Raw genomic sequence first — 20254 nt, forward strand, 5'->3', positions numbered from 1 at the left:
TTAAACTATGTTTTTTTCCATAAAGTCAACTAAATAAATTCAGTAATGGTGCTCGTGCTACGTATATCTTTATTAATGAGTTGATAAATCACCACAGAGTTACTTGAATAAACCGAAGAAGACTCTTGATTGAAGTAAACGTTTATAAAATTAATGAAGTAATTAGATTCACCAAGGTGGTTTTTTTTTCAACTAAAGTGGTCGTTTGTACGCATTTGTGCAATTGCTTAATGTAGTTACACTGTCTAAACGCGCAGTGTTTTTACAAAGTCAATAATGATGAACAATATAAATACATAACCTTATCGAGACTTCAAAAGCGATCTATCGCGATCCGAGCAAAACAAAAGACGACAATCTCAATACAGTTTGTTAGAAATCCGCTACTACGAGTAGTAATGTCCTCTCATGGGGACCCCCACATCATCAGCTAGTCTGACATCGAACTGAAAAAATCAGTTCAATTGATCAGTTTAAGCTTCTTATATGCGCTCTATCTTTGAGAGTTAATAAATTATGAGCAGGGCATAAATGGGCAGGGCACATAGTGCGCAGAACTGACGGCCGATGGGGCAGCAAGGTTCTGGAATGGAGGCCGCGTACCGGAAGGCGCAGCGTGGGACGTCCACCTACAAGGTGGACCGACGACATCGTGAAGGTAGCAGGGAAGCGCTGGATGCAGGCCGCTACCAATCGATCAATGTGGAAAGCATTAGGGGAGGCCTATGTTCAGCAGTGGACGTCCTATGGCTGACATGATGATGATGATGATGAAATTATGAGACTGACGATGCTTAAAATTACGAATAATTTATTTTTATTAAAAAGCCTTTTCTTAAATTATGGAAATGAAAATGAAATTAATTGCTATTAAACGTGTAAATTATTAAAAATACAGTTAAATTAAAAGCTGCGTCAGGGCTTAACATTTTCAATTAATCAGCTTTCGAAGTAAATATATCAATGGCCCGCTCGATGGCAACAAATCAGTCTCGTAATTAATACAAGTAATTAACATAACTGACATTTTTCCGGCTGAGATCCGATTACGCGATATCTTCGTCCATTCCGTTAATTGCTTTTTTACTTTTTTACCGGCGCCCTTTGTAGAACGGCTTCATTAAAAATAGCCATGAATGTTTTATGGCCCCTCAAGATGGCAGTAAATGCTCCTGCTGTTACTGCAACTAAGAAAACGCTTAATTAAAATGGCTCCTCAATTAGACCCAATTCCATTACGATGATGCTCACCTCCGTGCCCTGAAACACTACATAATGTTTGTGTAACACACAGGTCTGTCTGAAGTCTATTTACTGGATAGTAACTAGGTATTTATACTAATTTCAGCTCGTAGTTTCACAAAGAAAAACTCTATCACTTATTACTAAACAATAAAAATATCTGTGTGATTACATAATTTTAATCTACTTAGTGCCTGGAATGGAAGTGAACACAGATATAACCCGACGCATGGATTTATTTCGACATTTGTAAAGCACAATAAATCCTAACCAAGTGTCAAGAAAAAGAAAACTCATTTGTATTACAGAATCTAGCTATTCCAGACAGTTTTGTTGTCTTGGCGAATAAAGATAGTAGTTATGCTGTCGAAGGTACTTGCTGATCTTGGCAGTTGATTAAAAAAATATAATGCCACGGTAATAAAACTTCCAATCATCTTCACAGCCATAGGACGTCCACTGCTGAACATAGTCCTCCTCCCCCAATGCTTTCCATGTTGCCCGGTTGGTAGCGGTATGCGACCAGCGCCTTCCTGCTAACTTTACTATGTCATCGGTCCACCTTGTGGGTGGACGTCACACGCTGCGTTTTCCGGTAAGCCAATACGGTTTTCCAATACATCTGAACAAGTACAAAACATGCTTGTTAGAATGCCAGGTACCGACTATAGGAAGGCACGAAGCTAGCCCTCCCGCAATTTAGGCTCCTGCTAACGCTCGCCATAAGTCACCGCTACACGGGAGAGGCTTACCTGTAGCGGGCGATTTAAGCTCACACATACATCTTAACGAGGTAAATACCTACTGCTTGTGCACACTTGACGACAAAAGTGGCTTATAACAATTCCTTTAAAAAAAATCGAAAATTAAGTACACAATTTATTTTAATACCTACTTACCGATATTAATTTGTAACAGCACATTTAAATTTCAGTAATATCAATTTAATTAGTAAGCAAAGTAGTAATTAGGTAAGCAACTATTCAAATTAAAATCTCCCCATAATAATGATAACAATACCTAACTACTTTCTCTGTGTAGGTAACATCAGATAACGTTGGAATTACATACTAGACCTCCTTGAGGAACAAAATTTTACTAAATTAATTAGGGCCACAAATGAACATTCAACTCGTATCAATGAATAAATTTCTATTCTGATACATAATAAATAATAATATGGAATCAGTCAGAATGAGGATGAAAGTAGCTAACATCGGGATCTAAATGATTGGCAATAACAACGGTTAGCCTGAGCTAGGTGTCGCAACGCACACAGCGCCCCGAGCACCCGCCACAGCCTGCAAAGAACAGCCATAATAATAGTCAGGGGCTAGCAGCACCTATCATTAAAGATACTGCGTGGTCTAAATTTGATACTTTATTTAGTACTAGCGGCGACTTCGTACGCGTGGATCCCGTTTTACCCCCTTCATCTTTCTTACGCGGTTTAGATTTTTTCATACAAATGTTTTTTCCCGCTAACTCCCGTTTCCGTGGGAATTTTGCAATATCCTGTTGTAACTAAGCTTTAAGTTTACGAAGGTAAGTGCATGCCAAATTTCAAGCGTCTAACTTAAGCGGTTTAGATTTTTCATACAAACGGATATTCCCGCTAATTCCCGTTCCCGTGGGAATTCCTAAGTATACTATAACCTGCCCAGGAGTATGAAGAATAATTGTACCAAGTTTCGTTAAAATCCGTCGAGTAGTTTTTGTTTCTATAAGGAACATACAGACGGACAGACAGACAGACAGACAGACAGACAGACAGACAGACAGACAGACAAAAATTTTACTGATTACATTTTTGGCATCAGTATCGATCAATGATCACCCCCTGATAGTTATTTTGAAAATATATTTCATGCACAGAATTGACCTCTCTACAGATTTATTATAAGTACCTATAGATTTTTACGTTCTTTGAAGAGCAGGGGGAGACCTCCATCGATGGTCTGGACCACACCAGCCCTGGGGTCGCGACGCGGCTTACGGAGGGACTCCGGCGCAGGCTCCACCGCGAGCTTAGAGAGGATCGCGGCCAGCCCCGCCAGCGACTGCATGCGCCCCAGCCGCTCGCCTAATGCAAAACAAAGTATAGTGGGTAGATTCCTACTCATACTGACCCTTATAGACAGAAGTTCACGATGGGTACGTATTGGTATTATTATTATGAAGCAAAATTCACGCGTAAGATTTGGATTGAATTCACTCACCCACACAAGCACGAGGGCCTTCTCCGAATGGCAGATACACATACTTCAACTTCGCTATGTCGAATGAGTCGGGGTGGAAGCGTTCTGGCCTGAACTCCTCAGGGCTGTCGAAGTACTTTGGGTCATTTTGCATGCTTTGAACTGGGATGAACACCCGCACTTTATCATCGATCGTCATCCCTAACTCAGGGATTGTGTACTTCCCCACACATTTCCTGGACAAGAAACCGATAGACGGGAACATCCTCATACCCTCTTTGAAGGCCCAATCCAAATACGTCATCTCTTGAACAGCCTCGTAGCTCAGTTTATTGTCATGTTTGGCCAACACCCTGTCTATATCCTCCTGCACCTTCTTCTGCACCTCCGGGTGGTACGCCAGCTGGTGCAGCGTGAAGCTGGTCGCGGACGACGACGTCTCGAAGCCCGCGGCGAAAAACACAAACACTTGAGCAGTCATGAGAACGTCGTCTAGTTCTAAAGTCGCGGTTTCAGGTGTTCCGTCCTCTTTCCTTTTTTCTATAGACTCTCCAACCAACGTACCTTTCTTTTTGCATTCTAGCAATAAGTCAATGAAATCGTTTCTACCAGATGGCTGGTAATTCCTTTGTTTTAATATAGCTCTAACTAAATCAGTTATTTCACCCTCTACCCTTTTAAGAGAGTGAACTCGTTTAAGTAGATGCGGATAAATCTCCTTAAGCGTTATAATGATACGGTCTTTTACGCTAAATCGGAATATCTTCGCTCCGAGTTTCCTGAAGGCGGAGTCGTCCTCGTTGAGCGAGTCGGCCTCGAGGCCGAAGCCGCAGGCGCCGATGAAGTCGGTGGTGTAGCGCGCCATGAGGTCGCGCGCGTCGAGCGTGCGGCCGGCGGCGGCGGCGGCCAGCGCGCGCGCCTGCAGGCTCTCGGCGCGCTCCACGATGAGCGGGAACATGGCGCGCAGCTTGCCGCTCGTGAACGCCGGCGTCATGCGCTGCCGCAGCAGGCGCCACGTGTCGCCGTCCGCGAAGAACAGGTTGCGCAGCATCGGCTCGATCTCGTGCCCTTTCAAACGGGTCAACCCACGAGAATAGAACATGCTGAAATCTGTCTGCAGAACCCGCTTAATAATCTCCGGGTCCTTCACTAGCAAACATGGGATTGTAGATCTAAAAAAACCGACCACTTTCTCGTTGGGATACTTCCAATACATTTCCATCAAACTTTCTGTGACACTTTGTTTCTGCAGATAATTTTTGGCGTTGGTGCCGAAGCATGGTATGGGTTTGTCATGTTTGATCCCTCTATCCTTCCAGTAGCTGAAGTTTCTAACGTTGTAAAGGTACAGCGCAACGAGCGCGATGACCGCGAGCGCGACGACGATCATGTCGAGTGTGGAGCGCGCGGCGTGCAGGATGTGACTGCGCGTGAGCGCATATGCGTCGTGAGACTCGTGAGTTAATAAATATTATGAAATTAAAATGAAAGTATATTATAAACCGAGACAATCGCGAATAACAGGTTTTTTGACTTTGAAATTAAAATACAATAAAATAAAAATAACTTAGGAAGCAGACACGAGGTTTTGTGAGATTATTGAAACAAAGGACAGTGCCAATCCATGTATGGAAGTTGGACCAAGTGCTGCCCAGAATGAAACCATAGTGCATTTTTTTCCTCAGGCCAATACTAATTTGTAAACCGAAGCGCACTGAAATCTATCCCTGGAGTTAAGAGAAAAAAAGAGTTTTGTTTTGAATTATTTACATACAAAATATCATCGATGTAAACGTACTACGCATAAGATTTCGCGATTGTGGCATTAAATAACACTCTCTATGCTGAACTTAACCATACTGCATCCGTACACCTTACTTTAGTACGACTTGAACATTCTCTATAACCGATCAAGCGCTGTTGCAGTAGTTTGGTTACTTGACAGAAATTAATTATTTCCAAAATGGGGCAAGAAGTTTTAGCTTACATACAATAACTTCAATAATCGATTGTAATACTGATTTAATCGATTCAACCCACGAGGGTAGAACATGTTGAAATCTGTAGTAAAAATCCGCTTAATAATCTCCGGGTCTTTTATTACCAAGCATGGATCTGTAGATCTGAAAATCCCGACCGCATTCTCTTCGGGATACTTCCAAGAAGGTTCATCAATCGATTCTGTAAAGCTTTGCTGCAGCAGAAAGTTTTTGGCATTGGTGCCAAAGAATGGTATGGGTTTGTCGTGTTTGATTCTCTTTCCTTCCAGTAGGTGAAGTTTCGGTACAGCGCAACGAGCCCGATGACCGCGAGCGCGACGACGATCATGTCGAGTGTGGAGCGCGCGGCGTGCGGGATGCGACTAGGCGTGAGCGCAGAGACGTCGTGACTACGTGAGATATTAGCGACATAGTTGCGAATAATAGGTTTATCTTTGACTTTAAACAAAATACAATAAAATTAAAACAACATGAAAATTCTATTATTAGCCTTAGCGCTCCTGCCTGCACACGACGCCGCTACCGCGCCGCCGCCGCGCCGTCGCCGCGCCTTTGCACTGTGTATACGCGCCGCGTAAACACCGCTGCCGCGCCGCCGCCGCGCCGCGGGCGAAATTATGCTATGAAGGTGCGGTGGCGGCGCGGTGGCGGCGCGGCGGCGGCGCGGCGGTTGTTTTACTCCGTGCGTATGAACAGTGTAGCGGCGCGGCGACAGCGCGGCGGCGGCGCGGTAGCAGCGTCGTGTACAGGAGCCCTTAGCCTTTTTATCGATGCTAAAGTAAGTTCACTAACAATGTTACAACCTCGGCAGGAGGGACTGGCGTGGCTGACGCGGCTGGGCTGCGCGGGCCCGAGCCCGGGATTAAGCGCCGCCGAGTTAGTTTATGACGGCCACTGATTATTAGTTTGCCTTCCTAAGCCTCGGCCCCTTCCCAATACCTTTTAGGCCGGAATTTGTGGCTCTGACATTGCATTCCAGAACTATACGCCTACTTATCTTGAATTTTAAACAGTGGAAAATGTAACTCAGAATGTGTTATCGTGAGTTTGATTTGCATTGATAATAGAAAATTAATTGATTGCATCAAAGATATTCGGCCTTTTTTGGAAGATTATCAAAATCTATTGGTGTGGACAGTTTACCAGGCGATAGCCTGTTCCAGATATAAACTTTTTTCTTATCCATTGTAGTCAAGTTAATAAACTTATGGTGGTATAGAGGTGTGTTAATCAATTAGTATAAAAAGAAGCAGTACCATTCCGAAAGAAAATAATTAACGAATTATAAAGCAACAATGATAAATCTTATTACGCTAGAGTAATATCGTTTGACAATAAGATTTCATTTACTATTCCCTAAGGATTTCTAATTAAAAGAATCCATTAAGTCGCCTGAAAAGCTTTTTCATCTGAGAATATAATAGAAAGATAATTCATATCTCTCAGATAATAATTATATTTCAAAAATGAACTGGCAGCCTACTCCATGTTTACTCGAGTGTGTGTTTATTATTACCATTCACAAAAAAAAACATCATAAAAGTCAATGAATAAGATATTATATTATGCACCAATATCTTCAGCTACACCAACAAATAGAAACCAGACATTTCTATGTTCCAGATACTCTGACACGAAGTAGATTGATCGCAACAAACTATCACACATAACAATGTCCTTAAGTCGTGTTACTAAAACAAGTATGTATACAATTAGAAAAAAAAGGGTTCAGTGTAGATATAATAATTATTATAATTATACTTTTAGTTCAGATCATGATTTAAATAGATAAAAGTCAACAAGCGTAATTTGGTTCGAGAGCCAGTTTTTAAATAATAGTGAAAAAACACGTTATGAACGCAAAAGTTCCGCGAGAAACAATAACCCTAACACGAAATTAAAATAATTGTAAAGTAATTCATCATTTTAAGCAGAGGTCGGGCGGCAAACTTTGGGTATTATTCATATCTTTGGAGTTAACGCAAACAAATCTGCTCCTGGAGTTTTCTCATTTTCCTACTCTTTGATATCGCAACACTCAAAATAATCAACAATTTAAAGTAAACGCGCCTTTGCGATCGCTGCTAACTCATTTTGATAGGCGAAAATAAATTTTATGACTAACAAGACACTCGAAATTTTTGCCTCTCAGAATTTTAACTACTAATTGATTTAAGGGCCACAAAGTTTCTATCTGGAAGTAGTTATCTACATATTAACTTAGATTTACGGTACCTAATTAATTCAATACACTTCAATCCAAGTTAACGTAAAAAAGTAATAATGAGTAGAGAAATAAAGATAAATATTTTTTTATTTGTGTTGAAAATAATATTTAGATAGATTCTTAAACATACATACTCAGTCACAGCAGTTGTGTTACCACATCGCAGTGTAGTAATGATGTGCTTCACTGTCCAGTGAAACAAAAAATTATGATAGGGTGTTTTTTTTTAATTATTTACCTTTACTCTTGTAATGGAAAGTCAAATGAAACTTCTTTACAAGTTGGTACTAAGTGTGATGAACATAATGAGAAGGCAACTAAGAAACCTTTATTCCGAAATGATTCATTACAGCATTTACAGCCTTTGGAATTGACTCATCAGCGCTATTAGACATCACGAACTTTATTACTGTTATTGCGGACTCAATAAAGGAGTGAAACAAAACTCCGCGCGATTGCTGGCCTTAACCTGCCGACTGACTTGTGCTTGACCATCATCAAAACACAAGTCAAGTATTTAAATAACAAGAAATCTAGAACCACTAGTATAATTCAATTACAAGTAGTACTCTACATAATATTATGGGCGCCACAAGGTCTAGGCACGAGTAGGTTCAGTTGTCTATTAATAACATAATGCGTATTACGCTATAGCAATCAACATAGTGCCGCGTAGGCATTCCATTCGACCGACTGGTTTTGCGAATCTCTTAGTGGTTCTATGAGAGTACACTGCTCACCGGTCGCCCCTTTAACTAAAAATAGAGCACGTTTGATCCACTGTGTGTTATTGCTAATTACAAGCCAATGCTCAAGTCAGTCGCCGTCTTTACTTAATTCCCTTTTTATTCCGCGTTACTACAAACGTCTGTTCTGGAGTCGAAAGAAGCCCAATAAAGGTTTATCGCTCAAATTAGGGCGTGCCGTCACGGGCCGAAGTTGGTCTATATCAATAACAGTTGGGCTTTAGTGTTGAGCGGTGTATTGTACACGCTTTATGGGCAGAGTTCGGGAAGAAGGGCGGTGAGTGCATTTGATGCCATTTCTGGTAGGTTATTGATGCTAATTAAAAGTTTTTGAGATTAAAAACGAGGAATGCGCACGCTTGAAGTACAAAGTTAAATAGAACAAAGAGTTACTGTTCAATAACATACTTTTTTCATTAGGACTCTACCTAGAGCAAAAAATGAAGCAGCTGAAGAATGTCTCGATAATTATTATGTTTTACTAAAAATTTTAGGCTTTTTTTTCTTCGGAATGACTTTGCTGATAGCCATGAGCGCCTTTTTAGCTTCATCGGACAATAAAAATGTTAGTTATCAGCTTATCAAAGTACGAATTAGTTTTTACTACGAGTAATAGTAGGTAGTTACTCGTAGTTACCTACTGCTAATAATATCACCAATAAACGGTCATCGTAAACTAGGTTTATATGCGGCTTTCAGTTTCAATTACGGACAGCTGGTGTTATTTTTAGAAAACATCTAATTACACTGGCTGTTCACCCAAACAACAGAACACCGTCCAAATTACCTATTCCGCGTTCAGAGCGCCATCTGTCGCCGCGACATTACCTGCCTCTTCGGGGTTTAATGTCAACAAGTGCACGGGTAACCCCAGTGACACAATAATATAATTTCACGTCCTTCCCTTGGACTTTAGTATTCAAGCTTCCCTATGACATAGCTCGTTTCGGGAGATAGGTACACGCTTCATGGATGACATTGTGAGGGTGAGACCATGGCCGACAATGGAATGACGTAGCGTAGCTGATGATGGTGCAAGAAAGGATTTTTTTCCTGGCGGCTTGGTGACTGGAATTGAACCGCCNTTGCAACGTTACAATGGGTAGACTCGTTCATAAGTACCTAGATACCTACTTAAAATTAATGTAAAAATATTTAATATCCAATACTATACATGTATTCAATGATGCGTAAGACTGCAATAATGATATGGCATTAATAGCAAATAACAAACTTACAATTAATCGGATTATCGTGGCTAGCTTTCCGCCCGCGGCTTCGCCCGCGTGGAATTTTGTCTATCACAGAAAAACTCTATCGCATGCGTCCCTGTTTCAAAAACCGGGATAAAAACTATTCTATATCTTTTCCCGGGACTCAAACTACTTATCTCTATGCCAAATTTCATTATAATCGGTTCAGTGGTTTAGGCGTGAAAGCAAGACAGACAGAGTTAGGTACTTTCGCATTTATAATATTAGTATAGAAGTATAGATAGTAGGTATAGATTATATCAAATATAATTTATTGATGTTTATGCAATGTAATTTTAGATAAGTTATCGTACTCCTATAATGTCATGTATGACTAGGTTGTTTGCCCATTAATTATCAACTATGTAATTACTTAAATCATGGTTTCATAAATGTTTTATTTAAGTGTTTATATCACATTTTAGGTGCAAATGAACATCGCATAGATAGAATAGACAATCACTTCTTGTCCCCTTCTCCCCTCAACCCCTCTTCTGTACCGACCATGGTACCGACGCGTCGAGATACTAACAAGTAAACACTCATATCTTAAAAATAATTGATTCAAATAATGTACATTGTACATAATATCTTAGTTCATAGCAACAACAATAATTTTGTAATATTTTTATTTGGCTTAGGCTAAAAATAAATGAATCTAACAAATATAGATTTTGTGTTTTTACTTAAAATTCAAACCTTGGTAGCGACCCCTAAATGTCTTTTAAAAATTAAAAAAAAAATAATGAAAGACTTTCATATGGTATATATTCAAATTACGTGGTGCCCCGCGAAATATAAGAAAAAAATTTTTTTTTCGTAGGAATAAGGACCACCCTAGTAGACATGTTTTACGAATGGTGACTAATAAGATAAATTTTATGTAAGTATTATCTTAAAGGATGACGAAAATTGTAACAGGTCAAACTCCAAAAAGATGAAGAAAATTAGGTAGGTACGGCGTCATTGGTTCCGGTTCTCTTAATGCATTCGCTAAGTTAATTGGCATACCTAAATTTTGTTTTTTATCGCTTCATATAATTATCAATTAATTAAGTAGGTACACAAAGACGTTCGTATATAAAAGTCACCGCAACATTTCTGGAATGATGTAATTAAAACAGGAAAATCACTTAAATCTGAGTTTATTTACAATTTTATAATTAATTTTTAATGTATTCTAAATTTGTACAATCAACTTCCACCCACCATAATTACATTCACCACAATAAATGCAATTATTGAAGACATTTGTATTTAGCAGCCACGCAATCAAATACAATCTAGTGAAACAAAGTTGCATCGTGATAGCGAGTTAAATGAAGGTTTCTCTGACAATCATAAAGGGTGAGATTTAAATCGTTGGCATCCTTTTAAAATAAGACTCTACTCATGATAGTACATACCCCAAATATGTATAATAATACAGAATAATCCAATTAGTTAAAACGGCAATAATAAAAATCTTGTATGGCAACAAACAGCACATCAAGCATAACACTGTGGCATCTTATTTCGATGGTGATAAGTAGGTGTTGTTTTCGCCCGTATTCACAAACATTACTATGAGGTCTCACAGTGCGCGTGAGAATCAAAGAGCTCGATTTAACGCTGTGCGTTAGATTTACTACTTCACTTAAGCAGGATCGTTTGTGAATTCGGGTGTAAGTCTGATGTGCTGTTGAATATACAATCGTTTTAAACCGGTCGCTTGCGCTTCTCATAATATTATTATGGGGACTGTACCAACCGTGTATCATGAGTAGAGTTTAATTTTAAAAGGATGTCAGTAATTTAAATTTCACCCTGTATGTCTATTACAAATACAATGTTATCCTATAAAAGGCGTGGCCTTTATTCAGTGTAAACTTATGATTAGTTGGTTTTTTTCCGTTCTTTGAAGAGCAGCGGCAGGCCTCCGTCGATGCTTTGAACGATGCCGGACTTGGGGTAGACGCGCGGCTTGCGGACCGTCTCCGGCGCAGGCTCCACCGTGAACTTGGACAGGACTGCGGCCAGGCCAGCCAGCGACTGCATGTGCCCGAGACGCTCACCTGACGTAAACACAAACCAGTTATGCAAAGTTAAAATACTTAAGTACATACAGGTAGTATAATGTTTACAATTTAGGTACAGCACCTCTAACACGAAAAACTCTCGTCGAAAAATTCGATACTCAAGCCTTCGAATTCAACGATAACGTGAACATCTCGATTGTCGAAATTAGTTTCGTGCTACCATTTCTCATGCTAAGCTCACTTTACATTACGATCCCAGGGGCGCTTTCATACATTTCATTTTGTTTACGTTATCATACTAAAGCGAACTTTTTGATGGCGATTCGAATACGTAAATGATTCAAAGTCGAAAGTTTTTCGTGCTAGAGGTACAGGGCGGTACTATACTGTTTTATTATCATGCAAAATTTGTGTCGGATTTAAGTCATGTAATTTGATTAAAATCACCAACACAATAACTCTGATGAATCACAAGGCATGAATATTAACAACTCCTAAACTACATACTTCTACAATAATACTTCATCATTATACATAGGAACGTATGAGTGATCTAAGTATAATTACATCACTTAATTTTTTGCTGCATTTTTGCAACAAAAAATTGTTTTGATTCTCAAATTGGATTTTCAAATAACAAGTAGGTAGGTAATCTACTATGAAAATGTCTGCATCTTAATTGTTTTGCTATTCCATCTTCTCATTATTTCTTAGTTAATAATTAAAACTAAGTAATGCAATGTTCTCTAATAAACTCAACATCAAATAAACCGCACCTTCCGCGACGCGAACTTTAAAGATTTTCTTCTGACACAATCATGATACCTCAACAATATTGGTGTTATTTGAAAGCCCAATAAATATTCTTAAAGAAAAATACATTTCATTTCTAAATAAATGATTAACATATACCATAAATGTGACTTGAAAATAGACCTCACTTTGGGCTCACCTCTGGGATCAATTAGACCAATTTTTATGGTTATAAAACCAAATAAAGATCTCATGTGTCCTCTTTAACAGATGGATAGCGATTAATCCCAACTTTACAGTTTTATAGCCATAAAAGTTGGCCCAAGCGTAACTACCTATTTTTTGAAGAAGTGACTCTGGATCCTTCTAAAAACACATTTTTGGTGTAAAAACCTTTCCTTTAATGAAATGAAGGTTACCATTAGGCTTTCAAATGGAACCAATGTTGGTGGGAAGTGGGGATCCATCCGTTTGAGAAGTGCTTGTTGCGGGAGGTGCGATTTATTTGATGCCGAGTGTATTATTACTAACTGATGAATGCTTTGTTTAATTAGAAAGATTCTAAATCGGTACCACCGCAAAATTGACATTAAATAACTTTTGTTGAATCTAGCTAGTTTCAAAGAAGATAATCTATAAATTACAAGTACCCATTTTATAAATGACAAGTTAAATAAAATACAATTTATCATAAGTATTGTTTACGTCTGCCTGCGCGTCGGTCATGAGCAATCCGGAATGCTAATAGCAACAGTAGATAAGTTCTTATCGCGAGGCACCGCGAGATCAAAACACAGTTATTGTCAATTCTGTTAAATCTTCCAGTTCATTTAAAACTACAAATTGAATTCGTATGATAGAGAAAATCCTCCAAACATCCTACTTAACAATGTTGCTTAATGCCAATTATAATTAATTTACACTATACACAATCGTTTGTTTGTGTGTACAGTGTTCTGTTAGACATAATGAGTACGGGTATAATGAATACAATAATATTTTAATAGATTATATTATTATTATCGGTATCAAGAATTATTATTTTTAAGTTGTTTATCAGAATTTTATTTAGAGTGATGAATGATGATGGTATAACGTAATAGTATAAATTGAAAGTCACCTATTTTCAGACATTGAAACCTCTATTTTAAGTTATTTTATAAAAAAAAATATAGCGTTTTAAAACAGTAAATTATTATTATTATTAATGTAAACAAACTCTCACAGATTTGCATTGAATCCACAATTTTGATAAATATTTATTGACATTGACCCTGACCTATGCCTATAAGGTTCGGTACTGGATTGAATAATGTTAGTTACTTTTAATAAATTTCAATCTGTAAGTATTGGCATCATTATTATTATGCTTAATTCACGGGTTTGTATGTTAATAAATGAATAAAATCACTCACCTATACAAGCACGGGGCCCTTCTCCGAATGGCAGATACACAAACTTCAACTTCGCACTTTCGAATGAGTCGGGGTGGAAGCGCTCTGGCCTGAACTCCTCAGGACTGTCAAAGTACTTTGGGTCGTTTTGCATGCTTTGAACTGGGATGAACACCCGCACTTTATCATCGATCGTCATCCCTAACTCAGGGATTGTGTATTTACCCACGCATTTCCTGATCAAAAATCCAAGCGAGGGGAACATCCTCATACCCTCTTTGAAAGCCCAATCCAAATAGGTCATCTCTTTGACAGCCTCGTAGCTCAGTTTATTGTCATGTTTGGCCAACACCCTGTCTATATCCTCCTGCACCTTCTTCTGCACCTCCGGGTGGTACGCCAGCTGGTGCAGCGTGAAGCTGGTCGCGGACGACGACGTCTCGAAGCCCGCGGCGAAAAACACAAACACTTGAGCAGTCATTAGAATGTCATCCATTTCTAAAGTAGCGGTTTCAGGTGTTCCGTCCGCTTTTTTTCTTTCTATCGACTCTCCAATCAACACGCCTTTCTTTTTACATTCCAACAATAAGTCTATAAAGTCGTTTCTACCCGATGGTTGGTAATTTCTCTGCTTTAATATAACTTTGACAAGGTCTGTCAGTTCACCCTCTACCCTTTGGAGTGTGTGAATACTTTTGAACAGTTGCGGGAATATATCTTTAAGCATTGCAAGTACGGCATCCTTGAAACCTATATGGAATATCTTCGCTCCGAGTTTCCTGAAGGCGGAGTCGTCCTCGTTGAGCGAGTCGGCCTCGAGGCCGAAGCCGCAGGCGCCGATGAAGTCGGTGGTGTAGCGCGCCATGAGGTCGCGCGCGTCGAGCGTGCGGCCGGCGGCGGCGGCGGCCAGCGCGCGCGCCTGCAGGCTCTCGGCGCGCTCCACGATGAGCGGGAACATGGCGCGCAGCTTGCCGCTCGTGAACGCCGGCGTCATGCGCTGCCGCAGCAGGCGCCACGTGTCGCCGTCCGCGAAGAACAGGTTGCGCAGCATCGGCTCGATCTCGTGCCCTTTCTGGTGATTTAAGCCCCGAGGGTAGAACATATTGAAATCTGTCGTCAAAATCCTCTTAATGATCTCCGGGTCCTTCACTACTAAACATGGATCCGTGGATCTGAAAAGCCCGACCGCTTTCTCCTCGGGATACTTCCAATAAGCTTCAACTATTGATTCTGAAACGCTTTGCTGCTGCAGATAATTNAAATAGTTTTTGGCGTTGGTGCCGAAGAATAATATGGGTTTGTCATGTTTGATTCCTCTTTCCTTCCAGTAGTTGAAGTTTCTAATGTTGTAAAGGTACAGCGCAATGAGCGCGATGACCGCGAGCGCGACGACGATCATGGCGAGTGCGGAGCGCGCGGCGTGCGGGATGCGACTGGTCGCGCGGGCGAGCGAGCGCAATTATAGCAACTACTGGTTAGTGCGGGAGTGAACTGCACCAAGGATTTTGGCACAATGCGTAGATTACTTGCCTGCCTGCTGTAGATGTCTGTAATGGACTTGGAACCATTTGCCTTATAAATAAACCAGATAAGGTTTGCTTGGCAGTGATAAGGAATAGATATGTTAGTGATCTATCTAATGCTAAAAAGTGTTTATCATCTTTCTAACTTACAACAACCATTGTCCAATATCCAGTCTTTTTACCTTTTTAACTTGGCGTTGACGATAGTTTGTAAATATTACTTAATTGATATTTGCCTCTAAACATTTGAATGTGCAAATGAATTGTTTGTTTGCAAAGAATTGTCACTATTTAGAACGTCGTTGTGTGTTTTGCTTTTGCCCGTCTATCATTGTTTGTCATAGTTTGGTTTTGGTAATGGACCGAAATTATCAGGAATAGAATTGGTTAAAATGGCATAATGTCAACAAATCATTTAGATTTGCTGCCGGTTGATTTGTTGTGGAATAACAAAAACAAACAAGTGCTTGCCAAAGTACTTTTTTATTGCCTACTTACTTTGACTAAACCAAACCAAATTAAGTAGGTGCAGATTATTTTATTGTTTACTTTATTTCTTTAGCTTTTTCTTTAACTTTTACGGAATACTGCATTTCTGGATCCTACTTATCTGGATTGCCGTGTGAACGAGGCCCAACTATGTATTCACGAATTTAAATAGCACACTACCATTTCGAATATTCAACATTATTCGCACATTATAAATAACGTCGCTAGTTTGATTATTATCCAAAACACCTGCATTCTTTAGCGAAGACGAGGATCTCGTTAGCAGGAGCTCTAAAACAACACGGGTGCCTCCTGAGCTCTCTATTACAGTAATTACGGACAAGGACCAGCCGGCCGTCCGCGCCGGACGCCGGACAAACAGACCAGGACTAGTGATGCGCTTTAGTCGATTATTTTGAGGAAAAAGAAAATGTTCTACCATTAATATTTATCTCTTTGCAGCCTCCGATGTATGCCAATGACTTATGTATACAATGTATGCAGTCGACTGTATAGTCAGTTGACCACTTTGGATGCAATTTTATGTAGCATGAATTTAATTTGAGGCATTTTTAGGGTTCCGTAGCCAAATGGCAAAAAACGGAACCCTTATAGATTCGTCATGTCTGTCTGTCTGTCTGTTTTAAATTATTGTGTTTTAGTGTTAGAGTTATTGTCTGAAATTCGAATGCTTTTCATTTGATATTTAATTAATGAGCAAAGTTTTTTTTGGCTGGAATTTTGCCGCTGATCTTTTGATTTAAATCAAAACATCAATTTTTCCGATTTCTAATGTGACCATAGATTTCACAATCTAGGATATAGTACAGTATAATCGTATTTATATCTACTAATTACAGATTTTAATCACTTATCATATTAAATTATTCTTAAGCAATGTTTCGTAGTAAATGTGGACACCTGCCTGAGATCCTATTTATATTCGCGTTAAAACACTTATCTAAAACAAACGTGGAATATTTTTATACCAATTTTGTGGTAGAGATAACTGACGTGAATAAACAATTATTTATTTATTAATATATTATAATTATTTCGTTCGTTCGTTCGTTTCAGCCAAATGACGTCCACTGCTGGACAAAGGCCTCCTCCAAGGTTTTCCACAAGGCACGGTCCTGCGCTGCCCGCATCCAGGCTCTTCCCGCGACCTTTACCAGATCGTCGGTCCACCTAGTAGGAGGCCTGCCCACGCTACGTCTAATTATTATTTATCATTTATTAATTAATATAATTATGTATAAATTTATTAATAAATAATGATTATTATTTATCATTATCTCAAACACAATATTGATGTAAAATATTCCACGGTTGTTTCACTTGTTAATAAGCCTTGTTAAGGGATTAGTGACTCAATTGTATGTAATGCTGTCCCAAATTGACTATTTTATCGTTGTTATCAACTAGACAGCACTATCTGGCGCAATCAATTAATTGCTACTTTGGATAGAACCTGTTTTCGATACGGACATTCGTGTTTGCTCTGTGCCCGAATCGTTCGGGGTCTATGGGGAAATCGCACGGCTCCCCGTCATACTCGTTCACGGGGAAATGTGCCGCGCAAATATAAATAGGAAATACACGTGCGGAAATAATTAACAAAACATTGCTCCGATCTGGCTGGTAACGGAACCTTTTTTGGTGGGGTCAACATAATTAAACTAATACGTACAAAATCAAATTAAAATTCAGTAACTCAATAATAATAATTATTATTACACTTCATTTTATTTAACCATTTATTTGTTGAAAAACATAATATCCTCTCTAATCCTCTATCCTTAATTTTTAATGGAAAGAACAATGATTTATTTTCAATGCAAACGCATTGGTCATTGTCAGCTTCAGCTTTTACTACTTTAAAAAGTGTGACTATGGATGTTTTTACAGTCGATAGGAAAGAACATAGAACACACAAAATTGGTATGGTAGGGCAAGCTATTATTTGGGATGAGTATAACCGCCCTGGGCCTATGGACTGAATATATTATTGAACAATATGATCACTGTTCATTGTGGAAAACCTTGGGGGAGGCCTTTGTCCAGCAGTGGACGTCATTTGGCTGAAACGATGATCACTGCTTATTTTTGTGCAAACAAAAGTAAGTTAAGGAAAAGTTATTCCTAACTAGGCATCTTACGAGTAAAATATTTTACGTAGATAATTATTATTACAATATGTATCGTTATCTAAAAATCAGAGTGTTTTGCAAGTTCAATATCTACTTTATCGTCTAATAGCTCGTGGATTCGTCATCGCGGATATTGATTGCTAATTAATAACAGCTGTTAATAATCTTTGATTATCAACCAAGCAATTGAACATAGACGAAGAAAATAAATTATATATCTATAATTAATCTTAAGAACTCGATTCACAATCTATTTTTAAAAAAGGGTCATGGCGTGATAATCAATCTTCATTATTGTACAACTTAGGTACCTACATACTTGAGTCCCTCCATTAGTAACACCTACAATTTATCCCAACTATCCCAACTAATATTATAAATGCGAAAGTAACTCTGTCTGTCTGTCTGTCTGTTACGCTTTCCCGCTTAAACCTCGCAACCGATTTTGATGAAATTTGGCATAGAGATAGTTTGAGTCCCGGGAAAGAACATAGGATAGTTTTTATCCCGGTTTTTGAAACAGGGACGCGCGCGATAAAGTTTTTCTGTGACAGACAAAATTCCACGCGGGCGAAGCCGCGGGCGGAAAGCTAGTAAAGTTATAAATAGAAATTAGGAATGATGTGATATTTAGGAATCATGACTGTGTAATGATTTTAGAATTTATATTGTATTTTATACGATTATTGGTTACTTTTAAATAGTTATTGCAACAATTTTAGTATTTTTATTGTATTTTAGAAGAACCCAAAAACCATTATTAAATTAAAATACTTTATTTGATTACTTCCTAGGCATTTTGCAGACATTAGAATGATTTTAGAATTTATTGTTTATTACATCCAATTATTTCATATTTAATTTAATTATTTTAGATTTTTATTGTATACATTTTAGTATTTTAAAAATTAAAAAACAGCTAATTATGAAATAAGTATTGCATTTGACTAGTTCCGGGGCATTTTGAACCGGTCGACTTTCACTGATGGAAAAGTTACCTTATCGCTGGCATGCCGCTGGACAGTCAGTTCGATTTGAGCGTTCGAAGCGAGAGGTACTATTAGGTTGACGTCATAATGTCGGAATTGTGTAAATCAGTGGTGCTGAAATACAAGTTAAACAACCTACAAGAGTGTTTCATTTCACATGTAACTAAAAAATAAACATGATTTTAAATAACACTCAACGATTAAAAGCAGAAGGTCGACTGAGTATAATGATGAGTTGTATTTTGACTGCTATCAACTGCACAGTAGCAGGTCTACAACAATGCGCTAGTCTCTAGATCACACGCAGATAATAAAATTATGTAATGTTATGTTGATGTCACTTATCTTTGTCCAACCAAAGTGTGCAGTCAAAAGGGGGGAATGACTTGACAAAATTAGAGTAATCAAACTAAAATAAACAAAGAGTACCATTTTACGTTAGAGCTATGCTCGTAGTTCATCAAAGAAAACCCTGAAATAAAATGAAAATAGCTAAGTTTTAGAAAAAAAGCAAATCAGCGGATTAATAAAAATATCTTACAATGAGGGTTTTCGCGATTGAAAAATCCGCCAGATGGCAATACGTAGATGGTAGGTCCAAATGCTGCATGATTGGTTATTTTTGACATGACATTGACAGATATGTCAAAATCCACCACCACAGATATTGATTTTACATTTTTGGTACTCTTTGTTTATTTTAGTTTGATTACTCTAATTTTGTCAAGTCATTCCCCCCTTTTGACTGCACACTTTGGTTGTACAAAGATAAGTGACATCAACATAACATTACATAATTTTCTTCTGAAAACCCTCATTGATCCTACCATACAAAATAAGAAAACAAGTAATACCTAGTTTTAAAATAGGATACTGAAACATAATGAAAATAGTAATTTAATTAATTTTATCGAAATAAATAAAAATCACGAGAACAATGTAAAATAATATTCCACCTAGGTATTAGGGTGGTCCTTATTCCTACGAAAAAAAATTTTTTTCTTATATTTTGCGGGGCACCACGTAATTTGAATATATACCATATGAAAGTCATTCATTATTATTTTTTTTNAAGTTCATAAGAAGAGGCCCGTGACGTCAACGCTTGCTTAAAAATGCCGCACGTTGTGACGTCGTGCGCAACTTCAACGCACCATAACTATGTAATTATTTGTTAGATTGACAAATAAAAATATATGTGTCCAATATTTTTTGATATTAAACATTACGGACTAAAAAAATTTTTTTAGGCAACTAGCCTATTACGGA

The 20254-nt window shown here is 38.5% G+C and overlaps 2 protein-coding genes across 2 annotated transcripts; both read right to left on the minus strand.

The window, feature by feature from the left end:
• Positions 1-3149: 3149 nt before the first annotated feature.
• LOC114357823 (cytochrome P450 6B6-like) lies at positions 3150-5803 on the minus strand. The gene is made up of 3 exons (XM_028311607.1): positions 5769-5803; positions 3462-4830; positions 3150-3325 (listed from the first exon to the last, which is right to left on the minus strand). The coding sequence occupies exons 2-3, from the start codon at positions 4828-4830 to the stop codon at positions 3150-3152; spliced, it is 1545 nt and encodes a 514-aa protein (XP_028167408.1). The 5' UTR covers positions 5769-5803.
• Positions 5804-10796: 4993 nt separating this feature from the next.
• Positions 10797-15375, minus strand: LOC114357821 (cytochrome P450 6B6-like). Its single transcript, XM_028311605.1, has 2 exons — positions 13853-15375; positions 10797-11720 (listed from the first exon to the last, which is right to left on the minus strand). Exons 1-2 carry the CDS (start codon positions 15228-15230, stop codon positions 11542-11544), a joined length of 1557 nt encoding a protein of 518 aa, XP_028167406.1. The 5' UTR covers positions 15231-15375; the 3' UTR covers positions 10797-11541.
• Between the last annotated feature and the right edge of the window lie 4879 nt (positions 15376-20254).

This window comes from Ostrinia furnacalis, unplaced genomic scaffold (assembly GCF_004193835.3).
Source record: "Ostrinia furnacalis isolate ACB-3 unplaced genomic scaffold, ASM419383v2 OfSCF3453, whole genome shotgun sequence".
Taxonomy (NCBI): domain Eukaryota; kingdom Metazoa; phylum Arthropoda; class Insecta; order Lepidoptera; family Crambidae; genus Ostrinia; species Ostrinia furnacalis.